This window comes from Brienomyrus brachyistius, unplaced genomic scaffold, assembly GCF_023856365.1.
Source record: "Brienomyrus brachyistius isolate T26 unplaced genomic scaffold, BBRACH_0.4 scaffold58, whole genome shotgun sequence".
In the NCBI taxonomy this organism is placed as follows: Eukaryota; Metazoa; Chordata; class Actinopteri; order Osteoglossiformes; family Mormyridae; genus Brienomyrus; species Brienomyrus brachyistius.
Window position 1 is genome coordinate 1262015 of NW_026042333.1, and position 24948 is coordinate 1286962.

The 24948-nt window shown below is 45.7% G+C and overlaps 1 protein-coding gene across 2 annotated transcripts; it reads left to right on the forward strand.

Annotated features, from left to right (window-relative positions):
• The first annotated feature begins 9666 nt into the window (after positions 1-9666).
• Positions 9667-20661, forward strand: LOC125724895 (interleukin-13 receptor subunit alpha-2-like). 2 transcript variants are annotated; one of them, XM_049001341.1, is made up of 10 exons: positions 9667-9785; positions 10394-10505; positions 10883-11034; positions 12435-12588; positions 14285-14402; positions 15188-15372; positions 17066-17205; positions 18117-18282; positions 19405-19504; positions 19584-20661. In XM_049001341.1, exons 2-10 carry the CDS (start codon positions 10412-10414, stop codon positions 19726-19728), a joined length of 1254 nt encoding a protein of 417 aa, XP_048857298.1. In that variant the 5' UTR covers positions 9667-9785; positions 10394-10411; the 3' UTR covers positions 19729-20661. The 2 variants fall into 2 exon arrangements, with proteins under 2 accessions (XP_048857298.1, XP_048857299.1); XM_049001342.1 differs by having other exon boundaries at positions 9676-9785; positions 10397-10505.
• Positions 20662-24948: the final 4287 nt, after the last annotated feature.

Sequence of the window (24948 nt, forward strand, 5' to 3'; positions counted from 1 at the left end):
AGCATATCATATCCCCCACCCAAACCAATCCAAATATGTTTCACATTTTTAGGGCTCATTTCACCTTTCTTGAGGGACCCTTTTATGATCCATGGAGCTATTTCCATTCCTAGCTTGCAATAATCTGCTGTTTCCTTCCTAGAAACTAAAAACAACAAACTGTCATCCTACAGACATAAGCAGTTATTTAGCTGCCAAAGCTCCACAAATGGATTAAGCAACATAATCCGTCATTTGGACATGCGAGTGAAAACTGAGACAAGATTCGCACTAGATACAAAGCCGGCCCCCTGTTTACATAATCAGAGAAGAAAGTTTTCAGTGAAGCGCTACGAATTTCGTTGGTCGGTAGCCGGATACCAAGATAACGTAACGTTCGTAGCTGAACCCCGTCATTTACCTCTGCGTGGCTTTGTTCAGCCAAAATATCTTGTTCTTATATTATTCTTAATTTTTAAGCACTTAGGTATTCTATGCAATTAACTTGATAAAAAAAATTGGAGCCCCTTAGGCTATGGTAATTAGTATTTCGTGCTCTCGAGTCACCAATTCGTGCTTTCGAGAGCATTGTTTAGTAACTCGAGCGCACAAATTACTATTAGATAGTTGTATAGTCGTATAGAGATATTTGTCTACCATGACACATAAGGAGTCCTCTACAAAGTTAGATGAAAATAATATCAAGTTTATTCAATTTCTTGCATGAGTGCTGGGGTGTACTATGACGCGAGTCCTACATAACTCCTACACCGGAGTTAACGGGACAGCCGTGTTAAATAAACCTGCTTTCCGCAGTCGGCTTTAAATGGTGCTGCGATGTTGGTTGTGTAATCACTTGGTTTGGGATTGCTGGGAGTCTGCTCGTTCGCGTAAAAGGGGCGATGTATGCATTGTAAACTAAGAATCCATCCATCCATTCAATTTCCAAACCGCTTATCCTACTGGGTCGCGGGGGGTCCGGAGCCTATCCCGGAAGCAATGGGCACGAGGCAGGGAACAACCCAGGATGGGGGGCCAGCCCATCGCAGGGCACACTCACACACCATTCACTCACGCCTGCACTCCTATGGGCAATTTAGCAACTCCAATTAGCCTCAGCATGTTTTTGGACTGTGGGGGGAAACCGGAGTACCCGGAGGAAACCCCACGACGACATGGGGAGAACATGCAAACTCCACACACATGTAACCCAGGCGGAGACTCGAACCTGGATCCCAGAGGTGTGAGGCAACAGTGCTAACTACTGTACCTAAACTAAGAATCGTCCTTTGATATTTGTATAATGCCACCCCTCGGCGAATTTTATCGTCGGCACCCATTGCCGTGGCGGTCTGTATACAAGGGCTTTGGTGTTGAAACCTCGTTAAGCCTGTAAACTCGCTTCGTGGAACGCCTCTCAGATCGAAAAGCCAGTGTCTACAGCTGACCGTAATGAACTTATTACTCGGTTAGGTTTCAATGAAATTAACTGGGTGGACTCGGGTACATTGGCGTGGAATCTGATCTCTGTTCAAGAACAGAGTGTTGGCGTGGTGATATTAAGAATAAATAAAATAGCATATTATTTATACTTAATTTTTATTTATTCTTAACATTAAGTTGTGTTTCTATTATTGTTATTCGTATTATTATTATTAATAAAATTAAGAATAACCATTTAAAAATTAAGAAAATGCCATCATGTGCTACATTAATTGCCTGCTTCCTGGCATTTAGATGGCATGTATTTATGATTCTGAATAGCTAGATAAACATATAGATATATTTCGAAGTAGACTGAAGTAAATGATTAGAATTTGGGCGAGTGTCTCACTGCGAGAATTAACAGGCGAAGCTTCCAGTTGCAGCCACAAGAGGGAAACGAAAGACAACGCAAGCTACAGGTATAGTCTCCAAGCAGGGGCGTGGCTGGAAATTTTGGGCCTCTTAACGTAATATACAAGGAACCCCACCCAGTGTCCCCACAGTTAAATTTGCGGTGGTGGGGGGGTGGGGCGTTAGTACGATTTTACGTATTCAAGAGCCCCTGTAAAGTGCTGTCCCTGCCCCCACTTTTGCTTTATATTGAACGTTATACGTTAGAATGGAACGCATGAGAAAGTCAGTATGATTAATATAATTAAATTGACATCAAGTGTTAACAAAAGCGTCAACATAAACGTCAAAAAAATAAATGTAAACATATGACGGGGCGTGTCAGGAGTGAACAAATCATAGCGAATGAATGAATGAATGAAAAGAGTCATGATTTTCATCTCCCGTTCTAGCTGACTGTCTAACAGGGGATACACATATCCCATTAAGGGGGCGTCCCGTGCTGCGAGCTGTTGCCATGGCGACAAAATTGACGTTGTTGATGGCTCGCACTGAAACTCGCTAGTCTCGGCGGATCTTCTTGCGCTGATGTTTGCCCTGTCTTCAGATGAAAAAGAGCAGGGAATAGTTTAAAACTGGCAGACAGCGGGCCACGTTTACTCACTTTCTCAGAATACACACAGATGTGGAAACGGGACTGTATCTGAAAATACAGCTGTGGGAAAAAAGGACCACAGCAAAATATTTAGTTTCACTAATTTCTCAGTTTATGGCTATGCTTCTGTGTAAGATATACTTCGTTTTTGTAAACTCCAACCTGGCTCTTCCCTGCTTCTCATTAATGAAGGGCTCCTTCGTTGCTTTACGGGACTTCAGTCCTGCTTCTAGCAGCCTGATACGAACTGTCCCAGCAGTGCACTTCACACCTGCACTTAATGTTTCCCATTCATTTGGAAAGTTACTTGATGCCATCCTACGATTAGTAAGAAACTGGTAGATAAATTAACGGTCATCTCTGGCATTAGAAAATCGCCTCCGCCTTTTACCTGGCGGGTTTCTGGTCGTTCCCAGTGTCTCCCGCTTCACCGTATTCTTGTGTACTGCTGCCTTTGAACCCGAAAGCATCCTGTTGCTCAGCGTAGCCTTTTGCCAGCAAAACCACAATTAAACCATGATTTAAAAATGTACGTTTTTTTTCCAGAGCTCTAGGGCTGTATGTTTCTCCGGTGTAAAGTAACTACTACTATTACTATGATTGTTATTGCTGCTGTTATTATTGTTATAGTTTGATGTTTGTAAATCGATGTTTTATTTCCCACTGGATAAAAGCATGATTTTACTAATGTGTGCCATCAAACCCATGAAGTTTCTTTGCTTTTTCTGAATAAAAAGAAAATATGCAACTCAGATTTCCTTCTTGCACTGCACTATATATCTTACAATGAATTTTAAAGGATGGGTTTCATTTTGTCATAACACTTGATTTAAATGTATTATACTTTCTAGGCAAGTAGGCCTACTTTTGACACCAGGGGCCTCACGTATCAATGGTGCGTATGAACAAAAATGCACGCTCACGCGCATTGATGCATGACAAGTAAACCTGGCCTAACACCAGGCGCATTTGATATCTGCTCGGTCAAATCAGTGCTACTGTTGTCTGGTTTCCCTTTCGGTTTTGTATTCGCATTAATGATGCAGGGTTCATCAAATACACCAAAATTAATTAATGGGACCGGGACAGATTGTACCTGATTTTCTGTCGTTTCTGCGATTTGGAAAAAGCCATCGAGCGCACGTGAAGCCTGACTGGTTAATGTTTTTTTCCGGCAAGTCAGTTTGTGTGTAAACAACATTGTTTCCGTGTTAAAATTATGAAGAAACCAAGGTCATGTCTGCCAACAGACTTCATTACTCAGTGTTCACAGCGTTTTATTTATAGCAACAAAATTCGGAACAGGACATCACAATCTGTAGCTATAAAATGGTGGACAGAATGGCTGAACTATTCCAACTACCATGGCTGTTTTAGCGTTGTTAGATCGCAAATGGAAGAATTAGAAGAGGCTGCGTATTTATTTATTTATCTATATGCTGATGTCATGTCCCATAATGATGACTGGCTTCTTTAGATTTCCAAGAGCTACCCTCTTGGAGCTGTGTGCCGAACTGGAGCCTGCAGGAGCTTTTCGACGTAAACTGGGAGGCCGATCGGGTATTTCTCCGTCCTCACTGAGTCGCAGCTTGCCAGCCGTATGGGACGGTAATATCCGCTCCTCATCCACGTAACAAGATTTCCTTACGCTGTGGTTGAATAGGCAAACATCAAAGTGCAATTCGCGACAACGTCCGGTTTCCCAAATAGATTCGGAGCGGCTGACTGCACGCATGCTGCTATAAAGGCTGCTTCAGAGAATTAATTTGCTTATGTAAATAGAAAGCACTTCCCTTCTATTAATTATCTGTGATGCGTCTCTATTCTGAGAAATTGTAGTGGTGGGAAAAAACTCAGAAATGGGCTGGTTTCTCTGTAATTTAATATTATAATTGACCTCCACTCTCGGGCGCTGGTAGAACCTACTGTAGGGCAGCTTAAGGTCCGTTGGCGCTGCCTGGGTAAGACTGATGGAGCGCTGCCCTATGGGCCACAGAAAGCCAGTCGCATTGCGCAAGCATGCAGCGTGCTGCATAATTGCGGCTTACATGAAGAGATGCAGTATGGCCCTGACCCACCAAATGTTCAGAAAATCAGGCAGCAAGGGAACTTCTTTTGAATGTAATTGACAGAACGTAAAAACAGGCGGACCGATGTGCCATTTAGTTTTTTTTAACCAATTCATTTAATTTGCGATCAATGTCGCAAAATATCACAATACTCCTTAGTCCACTGGCCACATCTCTTACAGCATCTACTATCCACAGCGGAATGGTACAGCAGAAGAATGCTGGTGGATTGAGGTCGGTGGATTGAAACTGTTCCCTGCTATGCAGCCTGTCATTTCTGGGGCAGCGGTGGCCTAATGGTTAGGGAAGAGCAATTGTGATTAAAAGGTTGTTGGTTTGAATCCCCCAATCACTGCTGAGGTACTTGAGCAAGGTATCCCCTCCCCACAAGCACTGCTGCTCAGCTCCCAGCAATGTCATTATGTCATATATGGATTAAATGCAGAGAACGCATTTCATGTTGCATTCTGTGACTCCAGAACAGCGCCCATCAGCACACGGCCAGATGGGCGCCCCTCGGTCTCTGAGGCACAGGAGCCGGCGGCCGAAGATGCAGCACCGCCACCGCCTTGAGTCGCGTCCCTTTCACGGGGGGCGGGGGGGGTCATCTTGTCTGAAACAGAATAAACGGTAACACTGCATCTCTGACCTGCTCGTTTGTCTTATTAAACATGCAAAATATTTATTAAACAAGTACGGATAATGGTAAGTGGGGAGAGAAGCCTCCCCCTCACCCACGGTGATGTGGGAATACCCCTCACCCACTAACAAAACGCCTGCTCTAAGCGTCTCCCCGATAATCTCAGCTCAAACTGCGTGAGCTCCAGCATTCCCCTACCTCCTCCAGTGGGTGGGCTCAAGTCCCATAAAGCCACCTTCACTCTGAGGGTGGGCTGCAGCTCACCGTCTCACATCAACTTTAATATCTCACCGCTTCTTTTTAATCTCAGGCACAGTGCAACTTTTGGGGCTATTTATACCGATTTGCATATTCAAATAGGCGCACACGTCTGCTTACACGCGGTTCGGCGCATGTGATTTTTTTTGTTTGCGTAAGCACATTTCTGGTTTTGTCTGTAGGCCATGTTTTAGTGGCAATTCTACGCAAGGCGTTATACAAGAGGCCCCAGGGGTCTTATTTATAAAACAGTGCGTAAGACTGTTGAATATCGATGTATACAAATTAAGCCCGGTAAACATTTACTTGTCACGGTCAAACAAATAACAATGCAGCCAGTGGAAACACATTGCAGATCCTGTTACATTAAAAACAATAAAAGTCTATTGTGCAGCATTGTTCCAGCAATTAGACTGACTGCTTTATAAAAAATAGCTAAGCACCCAGACTGAGTGGTGGAGATGAAAGGAATCTACATGTGGTAAAAGGTCATGTGACTGTATCGCAGTGATATATCTAATATATAGATCAAAAGGACAACAGAGTTGGCAGTATGGGCACACTGCTGGTCACATGCCAGTAGGGTGTGGCACCCCCCGGGGCCTGGATACATGTGGCGATACGGTACAGAAGGGAGTGGTACAGCCGTTGTATCCTCTCCTGTGGCAAGTCGGCCCACAGCTGTTGTAACTGGCCCCTGTGATCCTGCAGATTGGCACTGGGTCTGAGTTGACGTCTGAGCTGATCCCACACGTCTGATTGGGGAAAGATCGGGGGACCTGGCTGGCCATGGGAGGACCTCAACATGATGCAGTCAGCCCATACACACATATGCCCTGTATGGACGGGTGTTGTCTTGGTGAAAGACTGTAGCAGGATTCTATACCAGGAGGGGTAAGACATGTGGATGCAGGATGTCACTGACGTAGCGCTGTGCCGTCAGCGTCCCTGGAATCACTACCAGAGATGACCTGAAGTCGTACCCTATGGCCCCCACACCCTGATGTCATACCCTATGGCTCCCACACCATGATGTCATACCCTATGGCTCCCACACCATGATGTCATACCCTATGGCTCCCACACCATGTCATACCCTATGGCTCCCACACCATGATGTCATACCCTATGGCTCCCACACCATGTCATACCCTATGGCCCCACACCATGATGTCATACCCTATGGCTCCCACACCATGATGTCATACCCTATGGCTCCCACACCATGATGTCATACCCTATGGCTCCCACACCATGATGTCATACCCTATGGCCCCACACCATGATATCATACCCTATGGCTCCCACACCATGATGTCATACCCTATGGCTCCCCACACCATAATGTCATACCCTGTGGCTCCCTACACCATGATGTCATACCCTATGGCTCCCCACACCATGATGTCATACCCTGTGGCTCCCCACACCATGATGTCATACCCTATGGCTCCCACACCATGATGTCATACCCTATGGCTCCCACACCATGTCATACCCTATGGCCCCCACACCCTGATGTCATACCCTATGGCTCCCACACCATGTCATACCCTATGGCCCCACACCATGATGTCATACCCTATGGCTCCCCACACCATGATGTCATACCCTATGGCCCCACACCATGATGTCATACCCTATGGCTCCCACACCATGTCATACCCTATGGCCCCACACCATGATGTCATACCCTATGGCTCCCCACACCATGATGTCATACCCTATGGCCCCACACCATGATGTCATACCCTATGGCTCCCCACACCATGATGTCATACCCTATGGCTCCCACACCATGTCATACCCTATGGCCCCACACCATGATATCATACCCTATGGCTTCCCACACCATGATGTCATACCCTATGGCTCCCACACCCTGATGTCATACCCTATGGCTCCCACACCATGATGTCATACCCTATGGCTCCCACACCATGTCATACCCTATGGCTCCCACACCATGACGTCATACCCTATGGCTCCCCACACCATGATGTCATACCCTGTGGCTCCCTACACCATGATGTCATACCCTATGGCCCCACACCATGATGTCATACCCTATGGCTCCCCACACCACGCCACTCGTTATTAGTCTATACTTCCTGGTTATGGCAACACTCCAAACACAGCCGTCTCTGCACTGGTGTTAACAGCAGCCAACGCATGGGATGGTGAACCTGTAGTTGAACCCCTTCCGGCTGATGCCAGCCGTCGAGACACAGTGCAGGATGACACAGGGTGCTGTAGAGAGTCCGCTACCTGTGTCCGGATGGCAGGCATAGATGTCATGGGGTTCTGTTCCTTCCTTGGTGTGGTCTGTCTCGGATGACCGGAACCTTCACGACGTAAACGGGTGCCCTCACCTGCCCATTGGTTCCAACATCGGGCGACTGTGACATCCGCATGCCACACAGGCCGGGCATTTGCATGATACAACCACCCGGCCTCATGCAGACCCACAATGCGACCCCTGTCAAACTGCATCGAGCTGGTAATGCTGTCTAATGCGTCTACGAGGCGTCCTCTGTGTCTGGTGTCTGCAGCTCCTTGCAAATCGAACCATTTACATACCCATCGCTGGTCTGCACGTGTTACAGATTACATCCAAATCGCACCATTACTTCTGGGAACTTTCTTTTTGTCACTGAGTGCATTTACATTTCGACATCTGTAGTGCGAGACAGCACTAATGAGATATTACAAGTGTAGTTTGATTTGAGATTTCGGTCGGCTTATATATTTGACTATTGAAAAGTCCTTAATTATGGCTCATTATCACAAATGAAACAGGTATCCATCCATCCATTTTCCAAACCGCTTATCCTATTGGGTCGCGGGGGGTCCGGAGCCTATCCCGGAAACAATGGGCACGAGGCAGGGAACAACCCAGGATGGGGGGCCAGCCCATCGCAGGGCACACTCACACACCATTCACTCACACATGCACACCTACGGGCAATTCAGCAACTCCAATTAGCCTCAGCATGTTTTTGGACTGTGGGGGGAAACCGGAGTACCCGGAGGAAACCCCACGACGACACGGGGAGAACATGCAAACTCCACACACATGTGACCCAGGCGGAGACTCGAACCCGGGTCCCAGAGGTGTGAGGCGACAGTGCTAACCACTGCACCACCATGCCGCCCCTGAAACAGGTATGATAAAGATATATTTATGTGATGCGGTGCTATGAGGTGAAATTAAATGTAAGAGTTATGATTCACAAACACGAGACATAATTACACGTGTAATGATGCCACTTACATCTTTCCTACCATCTAGCTTCAATTCACCGTACGTAAGGGTTATAAATGGAACCCCGGATATTTTTTTACTTGGAGTAATATTTTGCTTTATTTACGTTTTTATGTCAGTAGTGTGAATATTTTCCAGCACTGTTGCTGATGCACCCAAATGACTGATTTTAACAGTCCACCTTACACTATGCAGTAACCAACAGCCCTGTCAAAAGACATTGATTCTGCAATGCTTGTGAGAACATTGGAATAAGAGATTCCCAGATTCCCAGTGGTTCGCTTATTCTGCATGAACGAGAACCTACTCGAACCCAGGAAAAGGCAACCTCCACATGTCTCAGATTCTGTCCTGACAATATAACTGTAAATATCATTGAACATCCATCCATCCACCCATTCATCCATCATTCATCCATCCATCTATCCATCCATCCATCCAACCATCCATCTATCATCCATTCATCCATCCATCTATCCATCCTTCCATCCATCCATCCATTTTCTGTAACCGCTTGGCCAATTCAGGGTTGCAGGGGGTTGTAGGGCGCAAGGCAGGGAACAATCAGGGTGAGGCATGAATGCATAGCAGGGTACATCCACACATATGGGCATTTTGGTAACTCCGATTCACCTCAGCATGCTTTTGGACTGTGGGGGAGGAAACTGTCCCAGGCGTGTGAGGCAACACAGCAGCTGCAATACTATGCTGCTCCCTATCATTAAACAGTGGAGTTTATATATTACAAAATCTGTTTACTGGCGCAGACATTAAAGAAAAACAAAATCTTGTAACTCTAAACGTGCGGTTTTAATGAGCCATTGGGAATTTTTATTAGGTCTATTTAATTGGGTATGGCAAGTTGCAAAAAAAACAGTCTGGTTGAGACACGTTCGAGACATGAACGTCAATTTGTTTTGTTGGGATCATTTAGTTGTTCCCAATATATCCATAGGGTGGCGGTGCACTTCGAGTTCCAAACCACCGGATAAATATATTGGACGGTTTCACGTCGCGTCATAAGGATTCTGCATTCTGTAGTTTACACCGGGTTATTCTACTCCAGCGTCTCGGATCCTGTATGTAAGTATTAACTGTTGTACGGTTTTGTTTTTTTTATAGTATATATATATAAATATAAATATAAATATATATATAAAGAAACTGTTCATTTCCGGTATTACTTCCATCGTCTTATTCATGAAGGGGATAACTAGGCTATCATAATTTATAATTTATATATACTTATAATTTGGAATTTTTATGTATAAACAAAACATAACATAGTATTTAGAAATTTTGCTTTGTTATTACAATTATAATATTCATACAAAAGTTATGAATTACATGCTTAAAATATTTTACAAATGGGGAAATTTACAGTTGTAATTGTTGTGACTCAAACCTGCAACCTACTGGATGCAAATCTATGAATCTATACAACGGTCCGGTCCGGTATTACTGCTTGTGCATGTTACACTTATTTTTTAACATTTTTATGACTGAAAGTATTTTAAATAAACAAGCAATGTGATGGACAGATAAAAGTTAATATGGCATGACTTTATCTAGATCGACAGATGAATTCATATTTAGTTGTTAAAAATAAATTATAGTAATGGCTAAGAGGAATTAATCCAAGTGATGTCTGACTCATTTGTATATGTATGTGTCTTATCCTGCTTTCCTAGCAGACTGGTTTTTAAAAAATGATAAGAGTGAGATACTGGACTGCAAGCATACTGCCTTTGTTCCTTTTCATTGGAAACTGGAACTTCTGCTTGGGATTAAGTGGATTCACAAGTAAGAACCATTTAACCTGTTCTGCTTTTACTCTTAATAATAATAATGAAATCCAGAGATTTTTTCCAGGATGACTTGTCCTCCCATAACATACCAGCTATTCTTTAAATGAATGGGCTAGAAATAAAGGCAATTTAATATACAACCAAAACAAATGACGCGCATGAGATAGTACCGATGACAGATTTCTGGCTCCGTTGCTCGTGTCCTTTGCCGCAAATGATGTAGTAATAGATTGCCTTGAGGCGACTGTGTTGTGAAAGGCGCTATATAAAATGAATTGAATGAAATGGTAGCATCACTGTGCCCCCGAGGTGCTGTGGACCAGGTCCCTTTTGACACCGCTAAGCCATATGGTCATTGCTGTTATCCTGCAGTCGATCCTCCAGCTGACTTGCATATAACAGACCCGGGCTACCTGGGCTGGCTGCGCGTAGGATGGGCACTGCCGTCCACATTGAGGAACGTCACTCGCTGCTCCGTCCGCTTCCAGCTTCAGTATTTCAACACCTACCAGGACAGGTGGACGGTAAGCACACCTGGCAGCCGCTTTCCTGGACAGATTCTTTTAATTCTTCACACTCCTTGTTTGTTCTCCTTGTTTGTTCCCAGCTGGTCATGCTTGTACTTAGCAATGTGATTCATCTAATTATGGTCCTTTGGGTTACCTCAGCTGAGATGGTTTTGGGCACTGAGGACCTACGTAGCAGAGTAGGAGAATATCCGCCTTGCGTGTGTGACGACATCGGTTCCTCTCTGGGTTCTCCATTCTGCATCCTTAGCAATCTGTCAATCCCCGATTGAAACGTCTCCGGTTTGAGTCGTATGATCGACAGAGTTAAATTAAGCCTTACTTGCTTCCAGGGACTGGTTTCTTGAAAGGAAAAAGTAACAAGTGTCTCTTACGTAAGATGTCAGGCATCATCTCGGCAATCGGTCAACGTGGTGATGCGAAATCATGAGCGGTTTCTCTGCCTCCGCCTTACTCACGTGATCTTGCTGCCATGGCCTACGAAAGACCCTGCAGCCGGAATCCACGCAAGTGTGGCGATTAATGCAAGAAATTCCATGGCGCGTTCCTGAATTCAGGTCTGGAACAGCTTATGCGGCCGGAGAGACATCATGTAGAAAACCTTCGAATGCTCCCACCAATCAGTGTGACAGAACACAGGCCGCACCGAGGGGTGGGACTTAGCCTCCCCCCTTCTGTGATGTCCTCTAGCGTATTTTGTTGCTATAAATAAAGCACTGTGAACACTGAGTAATGAAGTCTGTTGGCAGACATGACCTTGGTTTCTTCACAATTTTAACACGGAAACAATGTTGCTTACGGACATCCTGACTTGGCGAAAGCATGAACCAGCCGGGCTTCACTTACGCTTAATGGCTTTTTTTCCAAATCGCAGAAACAACAGAAAATCTAGTGCAGGTGGTGAAAAACAGAGCATCACTCATTTTGAAGCGTTGCCTCGCTCTTTAGATTCATTGCATAGTATCAGAAAGATTTCTGTTTCTGTTACGTCCTTAAAATAAAAAATGAACGTACTTTTCATGAATGAGTGTGTCGCACAGTCTCTGATTTTCCGCTATCTTGCTTTCTCTGGAATGTCGTGCAACTCTCTTCCCTCGGTCAGGATTTAGGATTTTGCCGTTTTTTCATTAAGCTGAGAATTAAAAGAATTCCTTCAGCTGTTTTTAACCACTCCACCCATAGTCACCCACTGTATTCATTTATTGGACTTTGAACAATGAAGTTACTCATAAAAGTACGATTTTTCTTCCAGAGCTTTGGGTCCCACCTTTGTTCTTTTCGGTCACTTAGGCTTGATCGGGCTGTTATGAATTAAGCTAAGGGGCGTAATTCAGAATCCGGGCCTATGTGACCAGCGCTTTGTGGCTGAATGAGGGATTCCCTGCCATCTCTTCCAGACTATCAGGACGACTCGGCTGAGTTTTCACGCCCAGTTTGACCTCGGGAAGGAGGTGCGAGTGAAGGTGTCCACGTTGCTTAGGGGGTCTTGCACCAACAACTCGGAAATCCTAAGCCCACCTTCAGAGCTAGTCCTGCAGCCTCCCGGTGGAGGTAAGACCAAGATCTGAGCGTGAACTATTGCACAAAAGAGGTCAGGCATCAGGGCCGCCTCTAAGCAGGGACGGATTACGGACCGGGCCAGCGGGGCCGCTGCCCAGGGGCCCTTGGGGTGCAGGGGGCCCGTGGGACCCCTAGCCCAAAACAATTTGCAACGCTTATCAACAATGTATTTTCGTTAGTCTATTTTAGAGGGCCTACATTCTTTGATCCTCTGCCTACAAGGGCCCCTGACCCTATAGGGAGGGTATTTGGCTGCCAAGGGCCCTTGAATTGTGGTGGTTGTGGTGGTGGTACTGGTGGTGGTGGTGGTGGGGGGGCCTCGCGAACGTTTTGCCCAGGGGCCCACACAACCCATAATCCGTCCCTGCCTCTAAGGGGGAGTTCTGTAGGACCTGCAGTATTCATTAATCGGGGATAGTACATGGTAACAATCATGAATCACAGCCACATAACGTCCTCAGATTATAAAGATGTTATATTTGCCAACACAGCACGTCACCCAGGTAACCATCATCAGCAGTATTATGGCATGGACAGTGAGATAGATACATCCATCCATTTATCCTACCCTCCAATATCTGCGCTCTCAGTGTGCCTGGAGTGCATCCCAGGGTGGGATCACCATGGAAACAGTGACAAATCTATGCAAATGTTTGAGGATAAGATTCTGCAAAAGCTGCATCTCTCAAGAGTACAGTGAAGCAGACCCACGCGGAGTCAGAAGGAGCCTCGGTGACCCTCAGCACAATGCACGCCAAGATCTGGGGTCACCGTCCACAAGGATTCTCTCTCCCTGACCGAGGGCTTTTCCCAGGAAAAGGGAGGAAACCGGCTGTGTGAAGCCAGTGGGGAAATGTTCTAGTGCGGGGGTGTTTATGCGATTTCATTTTTGATCTAAATTTACTGTGTATTCAGCATATTATTACAAATACTCTTCAAACCAGTACAGCAACCAGTTCCCGGGTTAAATATGTCAGACTTACAGACAGCACCCACTTACAAACGGACTGCTTTAAAGCCTATTACATAAAATATTCAAGTTAAACACAATAGGTTGTATCAAGGAATACATGCACTGCTTTATGACACTGGTAAAAACATTGCACAACAGTTTGAACAGTTTTCAACTCAATGCACAGTACAGTACCAGGGACGGATTACGGGCCGCTGCCCAGGGGCCCTTGGGGTGCAGGGGGCCCGTGGGGCCCCTAGCCCAAAACAATTTGCAACGCTTATCAACAATGTATTTTCGTTTGTCTATTTTAGAGGGCCTACATTCTTTGATCCTCTGCCTACAAGGGCCCCTGACCCTATAAGGAAGGCGTTTGGCTGCCAAGGGCCCTTGAATTGTGGTGGTTGTGGTGGTGCTGGTGGTGGTGGTGGTCCTCGCGAATGTTTTGCCCAGGGGCCCACACAACCCATAATCCGTCCCTGTACAGTACCATTTAAATATACCATTACCATATAATAATAATAATAATAATAATAATAATAATAATAATAATTATCCACTTGTGCAAAGTTTCTTTAGGTTAGGTTGTTAAAATTTAGCGATGGACTAAAGTGCACAGAAGATGAATATCGCTCTCAAAACAAAGGCAGCGGAAAGTTGAGAGGCAGGCAGCTGTCCGTGTGTAATATGGTTTGGGTTACTCTCCATTTTCCTGTGTTCGTTTGGACTTCACAGGCAACGGGCCAAAGATCGCTGGCTTTGGCTGTATCTTTCATCGTAAGGAGTTCATGGAATGTACCTGGAATGAGACTGGAGAGCAGCCAGGACCCACCCAAACGTCTCTCTTCTACTGGTATGGACTGTTGGCCAGTTCAATATTCCCTTGTTTTTCTAATCTTCGCAAGATTTAATCTCAAATTTCGGTTGCAGTGACTCAGCGGGCAATGATAGCAAGGTCGCTGCTTTGAACCGGGTCTTGGCAGAATAGTCGTATGTCCATAGGCCCTTGAGCAAGACCCTTAGCCTCCAGCTCCCTGGGCGCTGTAAGGTGGCTGCCCGTCGCTGTGACCCCCCCCCCCCCCCCCCCCAACTTGCTGCCACCTGTATGCAGAGCAAATAGAATACTATAAACAGCACAGTAGCCTTACACCCTCACACATTCCTAAACCGCTAGTTTAAGTGGAAAAATTCCCTGAAAGTTTATCGCAGTAGTGGCCAACCGTTTTTTGCTACAATCGACCTTGCCAATCACAATTGACTGGTGGGCCACAACTGAAGTAAAGCATTATCCATGAATTATAGCTCACAAGCGTTTTACTTAAAAATGTTCTGAAGGCAGAGAAAAAAATTATTGGTTCAGAGCGGTAACCAATCAGATTGTATAGGATGTAGGTCCATGCAACTAGAGGAGGCAGGAGACATCTGATTGACTGGTCCCGCCTCCTCTAGTTGCGCGGACCCGCCTCCTCTACAATCTGATTGGTTATAACTTTGGACCAATCATTTTTCACTGGGCACTTGTTTAGAGTTTTGGGAAGATACTTTTGCAATGTTTGTAGTACTTTGTTGGTGTTCATCAGCTATGTCGTACATGACGATTTACAGTAAATGTGACGTCAATTAATTTCCCACCCGCAGGCACAAGAATATGGAACGCGCCCTGGAGTGCCCGGGCTACATCTTCTCCGGCGCTGAAAGAGTTGGCTGCGGCTTCCCTCTGGACATGCTGCTCGAGTTCTCCGACTTCAACATCTTAGTGAATGGCTCGTCCAGCATCAGGCCCCTGCAGCCGTCCTACTTCAGCTTACAGATTCAGAATCTTGGTAGGTGCAGAGCAGAGGCTGCGTTAGACTTGCTCATTGTCTATCTTTTTCCCAGACAGGGTTGTAAAAATTCTGCCATTTTAATTTTCTTTTTTTTATGACTTTCATTAACATTTTAAATAAGTGATATACAGAATGAGCTTCAGTTAATGCATTCGTAAGGGCACAGACGGAACAGATGACAAGAGACACCAACCGTGCGGTCCCTTTCCATGTCAACACCGCACCAAGCAGACAAATGACTTTTTTGTGGAGCACGGCTTGTCCTGCCGCTGGCTGATAAACGTCATCTGAATGGGCACTTTTCCGCTGAAGTTCTGGGGCTGGTTCCTGGTTCTGAGCCGCCTCAGCCGGTGACTTCAGTAGCTCCTGGAACCTTTCATGTGTCACTTTCCCACAGCAGAACAGCAACTATTATTCTAAATAAGCATAAAAACTCACAAAAAAAGCTTGAAGGTTAAATTTCACACATAATTTAATTCGAAACAGCAAGTACTTTTTTAGCTATTGGGGGGGCACACACACACACACACACACAGCCTTTTTAACATTTTTAATTTATATGGCCCGCGACATGCCTATAATTTATTGCTAAATCTGGCCAGTAGATCAAGCTTTCTTTAACCACAGAATAAAAATACAATGTAACGTTATCCGGCCAATAAGCACTGGCAAGTTTCACTGCCAACACCACTAGAATTAGACAGAAATATACTGGCTATTGATTGCTTTCTCCTATTTAGAGACAGGGAGAGGCAAGCAAATAGGTATTCATTAATGCATTAAATGAAACTGAAGTAAGAAACTTATTCCATCTGCTCAATTTTAGCGCCACTACTTCTCTTTCGTTTTATACCATTTCCTCGTAATTTCCAAGTTAGCGCGAGTGCTTGTGGTCAACCAATCAACAAGTTTCTTGGTATGAGACGATGAGGTCTTGCACACAAGATCTAAGTCAAGACTCGACAATGGCTAATGAATATGCATGCTCACCACCAACGGGACCGGAGTGCAAATTACTTGAAGTTACAGTAGATCGCCCTCACTAGTGTTCTAATCTTCTAGATTTTTCTATCGTTGGCTAAAATGTTCCGTCAGTGATGGAAAATGTTCGTTTAATGCAACCTCTGCTGCGGTTTCCCTGCCCTCAAGTTCAGCCCTACCCTCGATCCTAGGCCTGTTTGCCTCCGGAGTTCGGACATTAGCTCCTGCTGTTCTTGCTTGCGCAGCCCACCGATGTGCTTCCGTCTCTGCAAATACTCATGTGCGTTATCATTTATTTACATTTGATTTCTCAGCTGATGTTATATGCAAAACAACCTTTTTGCCCAGGTTTACCAAGCGGGCAGACACGGCGACTAACGTAGGGTTCAACAAGTACTAAAATGCTAAAGCAAAAGCCTGTTTTTAAGAGGCCGGTGCGGTGGTGCAGTGGTTAGCACTGTTGACTCACACCTCTGGGACTGGGGTTTGAGTCTCTACCCTGGATACATGTTTGGAGTCTTCACATTCATACTGTTGTGGGGTTTCCTTCAGGTATCCTGTTTCCCCCTCACAGTCCAAGCACATGCTAAGGTCAGTTGGAGTTCCCAACTTGCCTGTAGGTGTGTGCCCTGCGATGAGTTGGTGTCCCATCCTGGGTTGTTCCCTGTCTGGGAATAAATTAACGATCGACCTGTGTGTTTGATTTCAGTAAAGCCATCTATTATTGAGACCTTGAAGCTAACGGCGCACCCTGATAGGAATGTCACCGTGGAATGGTTACCACCTGAAGGAAGAATCTACCACAGTTGTCTGGAATTTGAGGTGGAGTCCCAGCTGGATGGTATCATGGTAAGCTTCTTCTCATCTCCTACTATCAGTTTGATTTTCAGTCATGATGAGACGTGCATTTGCCAAACAAATTCGGAGAGCGACGCACGGTGTTCCTGATGTTTCCCCGACACGCTGTGTCATTTTTTAAAGGGTGTCAAGGATTTATTTTGACATGTATACGTTACCCCGCATTCCGAAGACAGTCTCGAATATCACGGTGGCATTCGTTCTCAACGCAAACTTGAATCTGAGATAGCGCTGATAAGACTGAGAAGTGTCTTGTTTTGGAAAACGTGTCACTGCAGATTTGAGCAGAAATACGGGGGATACTTGTTATTTCAGACTACACCTATTTTGGTTTGCAAAAGTCCTCTAGCCCAAGGGAGGTAATTCTCCGGAAATGCATTCGTCTCAATAGCGTGCTGGAAAATTCCCCTTCAGCTACCACACTCCACATTTTCATATTTAACACTGATCACAGACATAACAGAAATACAAACAGAGCTGAAATACAGGTAACGGCAGCCCAACCTAAACAGGAAATAATACAATTTTGGTCACGTAATTTATTTGGCAGCCTTTAATCCTGGTGGTACCGTCTTCAGCAGCACCGAATTCGTGTGGATGCTGCCTGTGCTGTGCTTCAGGGCTCCACCCCTCTGACTGTCATGACCGGCTGATCGGCTCGATATTGAGCGTCTAGGGGTACGTTTCCCAAAAGCCCCCATTAGCGACTTACATAACTGGTACCATTCGGCTGCATATCCGGAGCCACCAGGCCGTCATGCTACCCGCGGACGTTCCGTGACGAGCCGGATGGGTTTGACACATTTTCAGTATCCGCAAAATTTGGAGTCTGTGAAATTTCGTGATGTCGTTCTGGGAGGAGAAGCTGTTCATGGCGAGTCTCCCCCTCCTCCTCTTCGCAGGAGAGATGCATCACCCGGGAGCTGACCTGCACCTTTGAGGCGTCCAGTCGCAGTGAGACCAGCTGCTTCCGGGTCAGATCTAGGGTGCACATGTTCTGCGCAGACAAAGGGTTCTGGAGCGACTGGAGCCTTCCCCGTTGCCTGTCAGTTCCACAAATTACACCAGGTGAGCAGCGTGTTCCAGGTGGGGGAACCCATTATTGGATTGGATTGGATTGGAAAAGCCCTTTATTGCTGTTGCAATATACCATGGCACCAGTCACAAGTACCGGTGAAGAGCAGGCCATCAACCGACCTTACATATACACAGACATCACAGTAGGGGGAAGACCGGCCGGGAGACAGGGGAAGTGAGAAGAATAGAAACAAGATAACATGGTGGGAGAGGAGGAGAATAAAAAAACACCCCCCAGATTGCACTCCAGTAGGGAGTACATTGTGGGAACCGAAAAAAACACCTCAGCAACATAAGCACATGGGCACTACACCTTACATAAAAATGACACGACTTGCAACGGGTAGGGGAAAGGGGGTGTGGAGGTGACCCAGCAGAGACAGACAGCCATCCGGTCCTGCTGCCATAGAGACGGCGCTGGTCACAGACCCGCCTGTTCACGCTGGGGGTATGAAGCGGCGAAGGCGTGGGATGGGGGGAGGGTAAGTCCTTGGGATTGGGGGAGAGGAATGCAAGAGAGTCTCACTGCCTTGTTCTTCTGGGGGAGTTGTTAGTTCCAGCAGCAGCCTTGGCCAAGGCCAGTGCTGATATGGGGGAGCCAAATACTTGATAGAATAAGGTTGTTTGGGTTTCCATGCGAGGAGCTGAAATTTCCAGCTCCTCTAATGTCCACGCTGATCTCCGCCATCCAATAATTTTTGCAAAGCTGTTAGCTTCTCCATGATGTTATCCAGTTTGCGATCCATTTGCACAGTCTGCACAGTCTGAGTGCTAACAGCTCTGCCCACTCCATCAATCATTCCGGCCAGCCTAGTGGGGCTTTGAGAGGCTGTCACCGTCTTCTTCAATCTTTGATAAACCAGGGCAATGCCTAAGCCAATCAGCATAATACCTGTAATCATGGTTCCGAATAAGTAGATGTCTTCAATGTCCTCCACGGAAAGAGCTGCCAGGCACACGACCCTCCACCGCTCCCATCCGTCCATCGTGTAGCCAGCTGCGTACGTTCCTGCAGGACAGTCAGGTTCCCCCGACCCTAGGCTTCTCGTCGAGAAGATGGTGTCATTATGCCTTCCCTTCCGGGCACACCCTGATTTCCCTCATTTTTCGCAGACACCAGCGCGCTGATGAAGATGGTCCTGGCCTGCGTGCTGCCCGTCACCATCCTCGCTCTCCTCGTAGCCCCTCTCTTGCTGTGGACCTGCAGGAGAACGTAAGCGCGCTCCAGTCCGTTCTCGCCCGTCCCCGTAGAGCAGACCTGCTGACGGTTCCATTCTCTCTTCCGTGTTCAGGCTGAAGAAGCGGAGCTGCTTCCTGACTCCCGAAAAGAACATGTTTACCCCTTTCTGCGGCTCGCCGGCTTCTTCCACTGAAAAGCTGCCTTTTCAGCTGGACAAAGCTGACGTCCAGCTGTTCCAGGACGGCCAGAGCGTTTAAACCTCGTTTCCGCTGCAGCTGCCCCTGCTCTTTTATCCTTGATATATTAGTCCTATATGCACTATATGCCAGAGTCTTGCCAATCGACTTTAGTATTTTTTTTATCGCGTAGCACGATACTGTGTACCTGACCCAGAAATGTTTGATCTGTCTACATTTTCTGACGTTTCGTGATTCTACAATGACACAGGATGCTTGGAGAGTCTGACTGACCGTTTCGTCATTGAGACACATGAACGTGGGAACAACCGGCACTCGACAGTCCGCTCTAACCCGCTAACTCGCCGAGCGTTTTAGCGGTTACGGTGTGTACAGTGCCCCACTTAACCCACTGAAATCATATTCCTTGTATTATTTGCAGAATTGCACACAGTTTTAGCCCTGCCTAGTCTTGCCAGACAGCTTGCCTTTTACAGTACTGTAAACTGTGGATTTTATTCGGGGTTATATTATTGGGATCATGCTGTTCCGAAGTAGCCATATTAGCTAGCAGCTGATTCGCCCTCCGGCTGTCACTGTGGTATTGCCTGTTTGTTATGATGTCATTACTGATGAGTCAGCATGGAAACTATTGTTTAAAGAGATCTGCAAGATTTGGAGGGGGGGGGGGGGGGGGAGGTTAATGATTGGTTGAATTTCGACTCTCTCTGCCCATCCCCTGCCACATAGGCACATACCCCTGGGGGGGTCAGGTAGGTTTACACATGTGACCCTGTCTTTGGGTATCAGGGAAGAAAGAAGAAGGCTGATTCATGTGGTTCCATGCTATTCTGATTTACTATTAAAAGAGTCACAGACTGTGCACAGAATGTAATTCTCACAGTATTGGGTCGCAGGATCTGAGCTATGCGAGACGTCATGCATCGTTTTGTACGGATCGCGTCAAATTTCACTGCACTAATAAAAGCATTTATGCTTGCCTGTTTTCCAAAAGCCGTGTTTGTTGTCTCTGTCGCTGCCAGTATCCTCACAGCTTTCTTTAGAGATGGACGTGGAAGCAGGAGGTGAGATTTACCGGCTCATGGTGATGTGCTGGCGGGAGGTGACTCCCGACCTCGGCAGAAGGTTGTCTGTAACCCTGGAGTGTGGTGCAGGGTTTCGGACAGCTTCGAGTTTTTTTTATCAATCAGCTGCACTGAATCAGCTATGAAGAGCCAAGTCTGAAACCATCCGTAAATGCGTCCTTTTAGACTTCATTGCTTTTACATGCAGACGCTCGAAGCATTCGAGCACTTTTACTTCGATGTCTTCTGCAGACCACGCCTGAGCGTCACCGTACTAGCAGCAATTTCACATCCCATGGAAGCTACCGGATGCTCGCTCTACTTTTTGCATGCCTACGTGGAAGCAGCAGTCGTATTTGTATTTCTCAGTGAGCACGCAGAGGAGTGAGAATATGGCTTTCTTCCAGATCTGTTCCACACTGGTACATGATAAAGGCTCATGCGGAGCAAAAAAAAAGTGCTTCTTTGCACACAGCGGATGTTTTGTCTATTACATGACGTCTCTCTTCATCAGAGTGGGGGATCTGATGAAGCATATTCACTGTGAGGATGACATCATTGATTCTCTTTCGGTAAATATACTTTGTTTAGTGTAACGCTGCCGCTCACCTCGGTGCAGGTCGACCATCGTACTCTAGTCCTGAACTCCTGCAGAGGTTCGCGCCTCCCTAAAGGAGCATTCCGCTTTGTTGTTTTCCCCAAGAGAAAGTTTATCCTGAAGAGAAAAGTGTTTCGCAGGAAAACCACACAGGTTTATTTTCATTGGATCCATATTTGCAGATTTCTGGAATTTGTGTTTTTGTATAATTGATGTAATCTCAGTGCTAAAAAGGCCATAGGGAGGTTTATAAATTGTATCTGTAATTGTGAGCAGACACAGGGGCACAGAGGTAAATTTTACTCAAGAACCAAAACTCATCAAAATACAATATATCCAACAAAGGAGAATCTGGTGCCAAATTAAATGAGGTCAGCGAAATGGAATGAAACTGAAATGAAGGCATAACATAACCCAAGTTATACTGAAGACAAGGACCAAATAACACACTGGGGAAAGAGTGATACAGTCACTTCCGCCCTTCACATGGCTGGTTTCTGGCCGTTCCCAGTGTCTCCTGCTTCACCGTATTCTTATGTACTGCTCCCTTAGAAACTTTGAACCTGGAAGCAACCTGCTGCTCAGCGTAGCCTCCTGCCAGCAGAACCACAATTGAACCAGAATTTAAAAATGCAGATTAGTTTAAAAATATAAAGCGGTCTCTTAATATTTTTCCGCTGCTGTGTGTAAGGGGTAAGAAGTTCAGCAGTACACAATAGCGGGAAACTCGCAATAACAAAATTACACCTGCATGCAAATATATCAATAAATCTAATAGCATATCAGGCCATCAAATCATACAAACGATTTTATATAGGAAAAACTATATGAGAAATATTAACTAGAAAGTGAAGGGCATTTATGCCTGAAAACAGCTACCCATCCCCCTACCGTGGGCCCCCAGTGGTACCGTCAAAGGGAATTTACAGAGAACCAATACGATTGTATTTTGTTCTGTGGTACGACGGTTAAATGACCATACTGATAAATAAGATGATTAAATGATACAATGTATCATTTACTGTAAATAAAGTGGTGAAAAGCAAATGACTGGGATATATGCCAGTTCTATTTTCAGATTTGGATTTGATCAATCTTGATATGTGTGTGTGTGTGTGTGTGTGTGTGTGTGTGTGTGTGTGTGTGTGTGTGCCATTTTCCAAATTGCGACCGCCTGTTTTTTAGGCTGTTCTCCAAATGCAGTTCCATGGAAGTGCTCTGTTGCTTCCCAGATTTCAGCTGGCTGACTTTTCTGGGGAATATGTTGCGACCTGCATGATGTCAGTGGCGTAAATCAGAGCTCCTCTCCTGCTTTTTTTTCTGCAGTATCAGCCTGGAACTTTAATTAGAGTCATGAACTGGTCTGTAAGCCCCGCTGCACTGCTCACTGCCTCACTTAGTCCCGTCCAGCTTCCTGTACATCTTCAGAGGCTGTTTCATGACCTGTTTGGGTTTTTTTTTTTTTTTTGTTATTTTACTTCAGAACCTTGTTTTCTCTGCTGGTATTTCCTCTAACTTTAGCCCAGGTTGGTGGTCTGTCCATAGGAGTTCATTCCCCTTGTAAGTATTCCATCGATCTCTTCAGTCTTCACTAAAAGACAATAGTCAATCAGAATGTTTTGATTATTATTATCGCCAGATTTACAGTTTAAAACCGTAAGCAGATAATGTGGATCAATGATTCATCTATCGCCCGTGACAGATGATGTCCATGAAGGTGACGCACTGGGTCCCGCTGAAATCCATGGAAGCATGCAGAAATACCAAAAAAAAACGTTGTGAAAAGCTCAGGCGGGTTGCGTGTGTGAGAGAGAGCATGTCACCGTCCAGTAAGCAGACTGTGATCTCTGGGGGACCTTCGTATAAACCTTTGACCTTTGTATATTGGCGTCACATTGAATTAAGAAATATAAGGTTAACCAGCCATAACGTGACATGGAGAAGCAAGAAGATGATCTGAAGAGGCGTGGTGCTTGCTGGGACATGTTTGATTAGGTTAGGGTTAGGGTTAGTCTGCTTAATTTTACTGGAGACGAACTATAGCACTGCAGTGCCGGAAACTGTATGCTAACAGCAAAAGGAAGTGGCCTCTTGGCACAAAGGTGGGCCAACGCATTATTAATTCCCTCTGATCAAATAGTTGCATTGCTTTTGGATGTGAATTTGAGTACAACGGTCATCCTTCACTTGCCATTTTACGCAAGCAGAGATGAGAATGGTCTAGGTTCAGGCCGACTCTTGACATTATCGCTACCGGCTTAATTTCCAAATTTTTGATCAGCCACTTGATCTGAACAGCAAGAAACTGCAACTATGAATGTGGGGGAACTTAAATGAAATGACTCGGGCAGTTCAGTACCTAAAATATAAAAACAAACAGCAGTAGAACATAATGTTACCTCTTCAATTCTCAAGGCGGAAATTGTGAAAGACCATGACAGCATTGAATCTTTTGATAAAGAGGCAGTGGGGGGAACTTACTCAAAGGAAGTGATTGAACTGTCCTCGAATAAGTTCCTTGGAAAAAGCTGGTGCTTTCTTTGATATTCAGCATACGTACAGAATAGTTTGTGGTTCAAAGCATCTGGATTATTCATCTCCATTCACCTGCATACTCTCCACACCCTCTTGTATCTCTTGGCAGGTAACTCTTCTGGAGAACAAGATCTCCATCCATCTCATTATACCTGGAAAAACTACCTTTTCTTGATCCATTTTGCCTGTAAAAATCCATCCACCTCTTGTACCCACTTGTCCTACTCAGAGTCATACAGGTTCTGGAGCATATCCCGGAGAATATGGACAGAAGGTGGAGAACAACCCAGATTTTTGGCACCAACACATCGCAGGGCACATTAATACTCCATTCATACACACAGACAGCTTCTCGAATTCACCCTGGTGAGTGTATTGGTTGTGAAGGAAAACCAGACACAATGATAACATGCAAACTCTACACATGTTGAGACAAAGGGGGGGGGGGAGATGGGGTTCAGGCTCACTGAGACCCTGACCAGGAGATGCGGCTGGACAATGGATGGACGGGCTAGCGTGGCGGAGTGGCTCAGTTGCTAGGGGTGATTCTATAGTACTTTAAGGTACATTCATACACAGGGACCAACCTTATCATTAGCCAATAATATGTTTTAAATTGGCGAGTGACAGGGGAGGGGCACTCCACGGGCCAATCAGCTGTCAGCTAGGACCGAGTGCCCTGGTGTACGCTCCCGTCAGACGCCCATAGTGTGTGCATGTGTGTGTCCCGCAATGGACTGGCCTTGTGCCCTATGCTGCCTGGAATATTGTATTTCTTCTCATTTAACCAGCTTAGCTTTTTCGGAATTTCCAAGTAAGTATTGCACAACAGTCCTGTTCTCCGACCTATCCCACAGGCAAGCGATACTCATCGCATGTCAGACAGCCACAGCCTGTGGCTTTTAAATATTCTTTTATTATCATTATTATTCTGCCTCATGCCCATTGCTTCCAGGATAGGCTCCAGACCTCTCATGACCCAGTAGGATAAGCGGGTTGGAAATTGGATGGATTATTATTATTATTGCAGTAACACTTTACATGACAGGCCACAAATACTTAGTCATAATTCAGTTACTACTT

Excerpts from the sequence above, each read along its gene's own strand:
- LOC125724895 (XM_049001341.1), top strand. The coding sequence starts at position 10,412 with ATGATAAGAGTGAGATACTGGACTGCAAGCATACTGCCTTTGTTCCTT. Across the intron at positions 18,283-19,404 it reads AGTTCCACAAATTACACCAG|ACACCAGCGCGCTGATGAAG; the intron begins GTGAGCAGCGTG and ends CATTTTTCGCAG. Across the intron at positions 19,505-19,583 it reads CTGTGGACCTGCAGGAGAAC|GCTGAAGAAGCGGAGCTGCT; the intron begins GTAAGCGCGCTC and ends TTCCGTGTTCAG.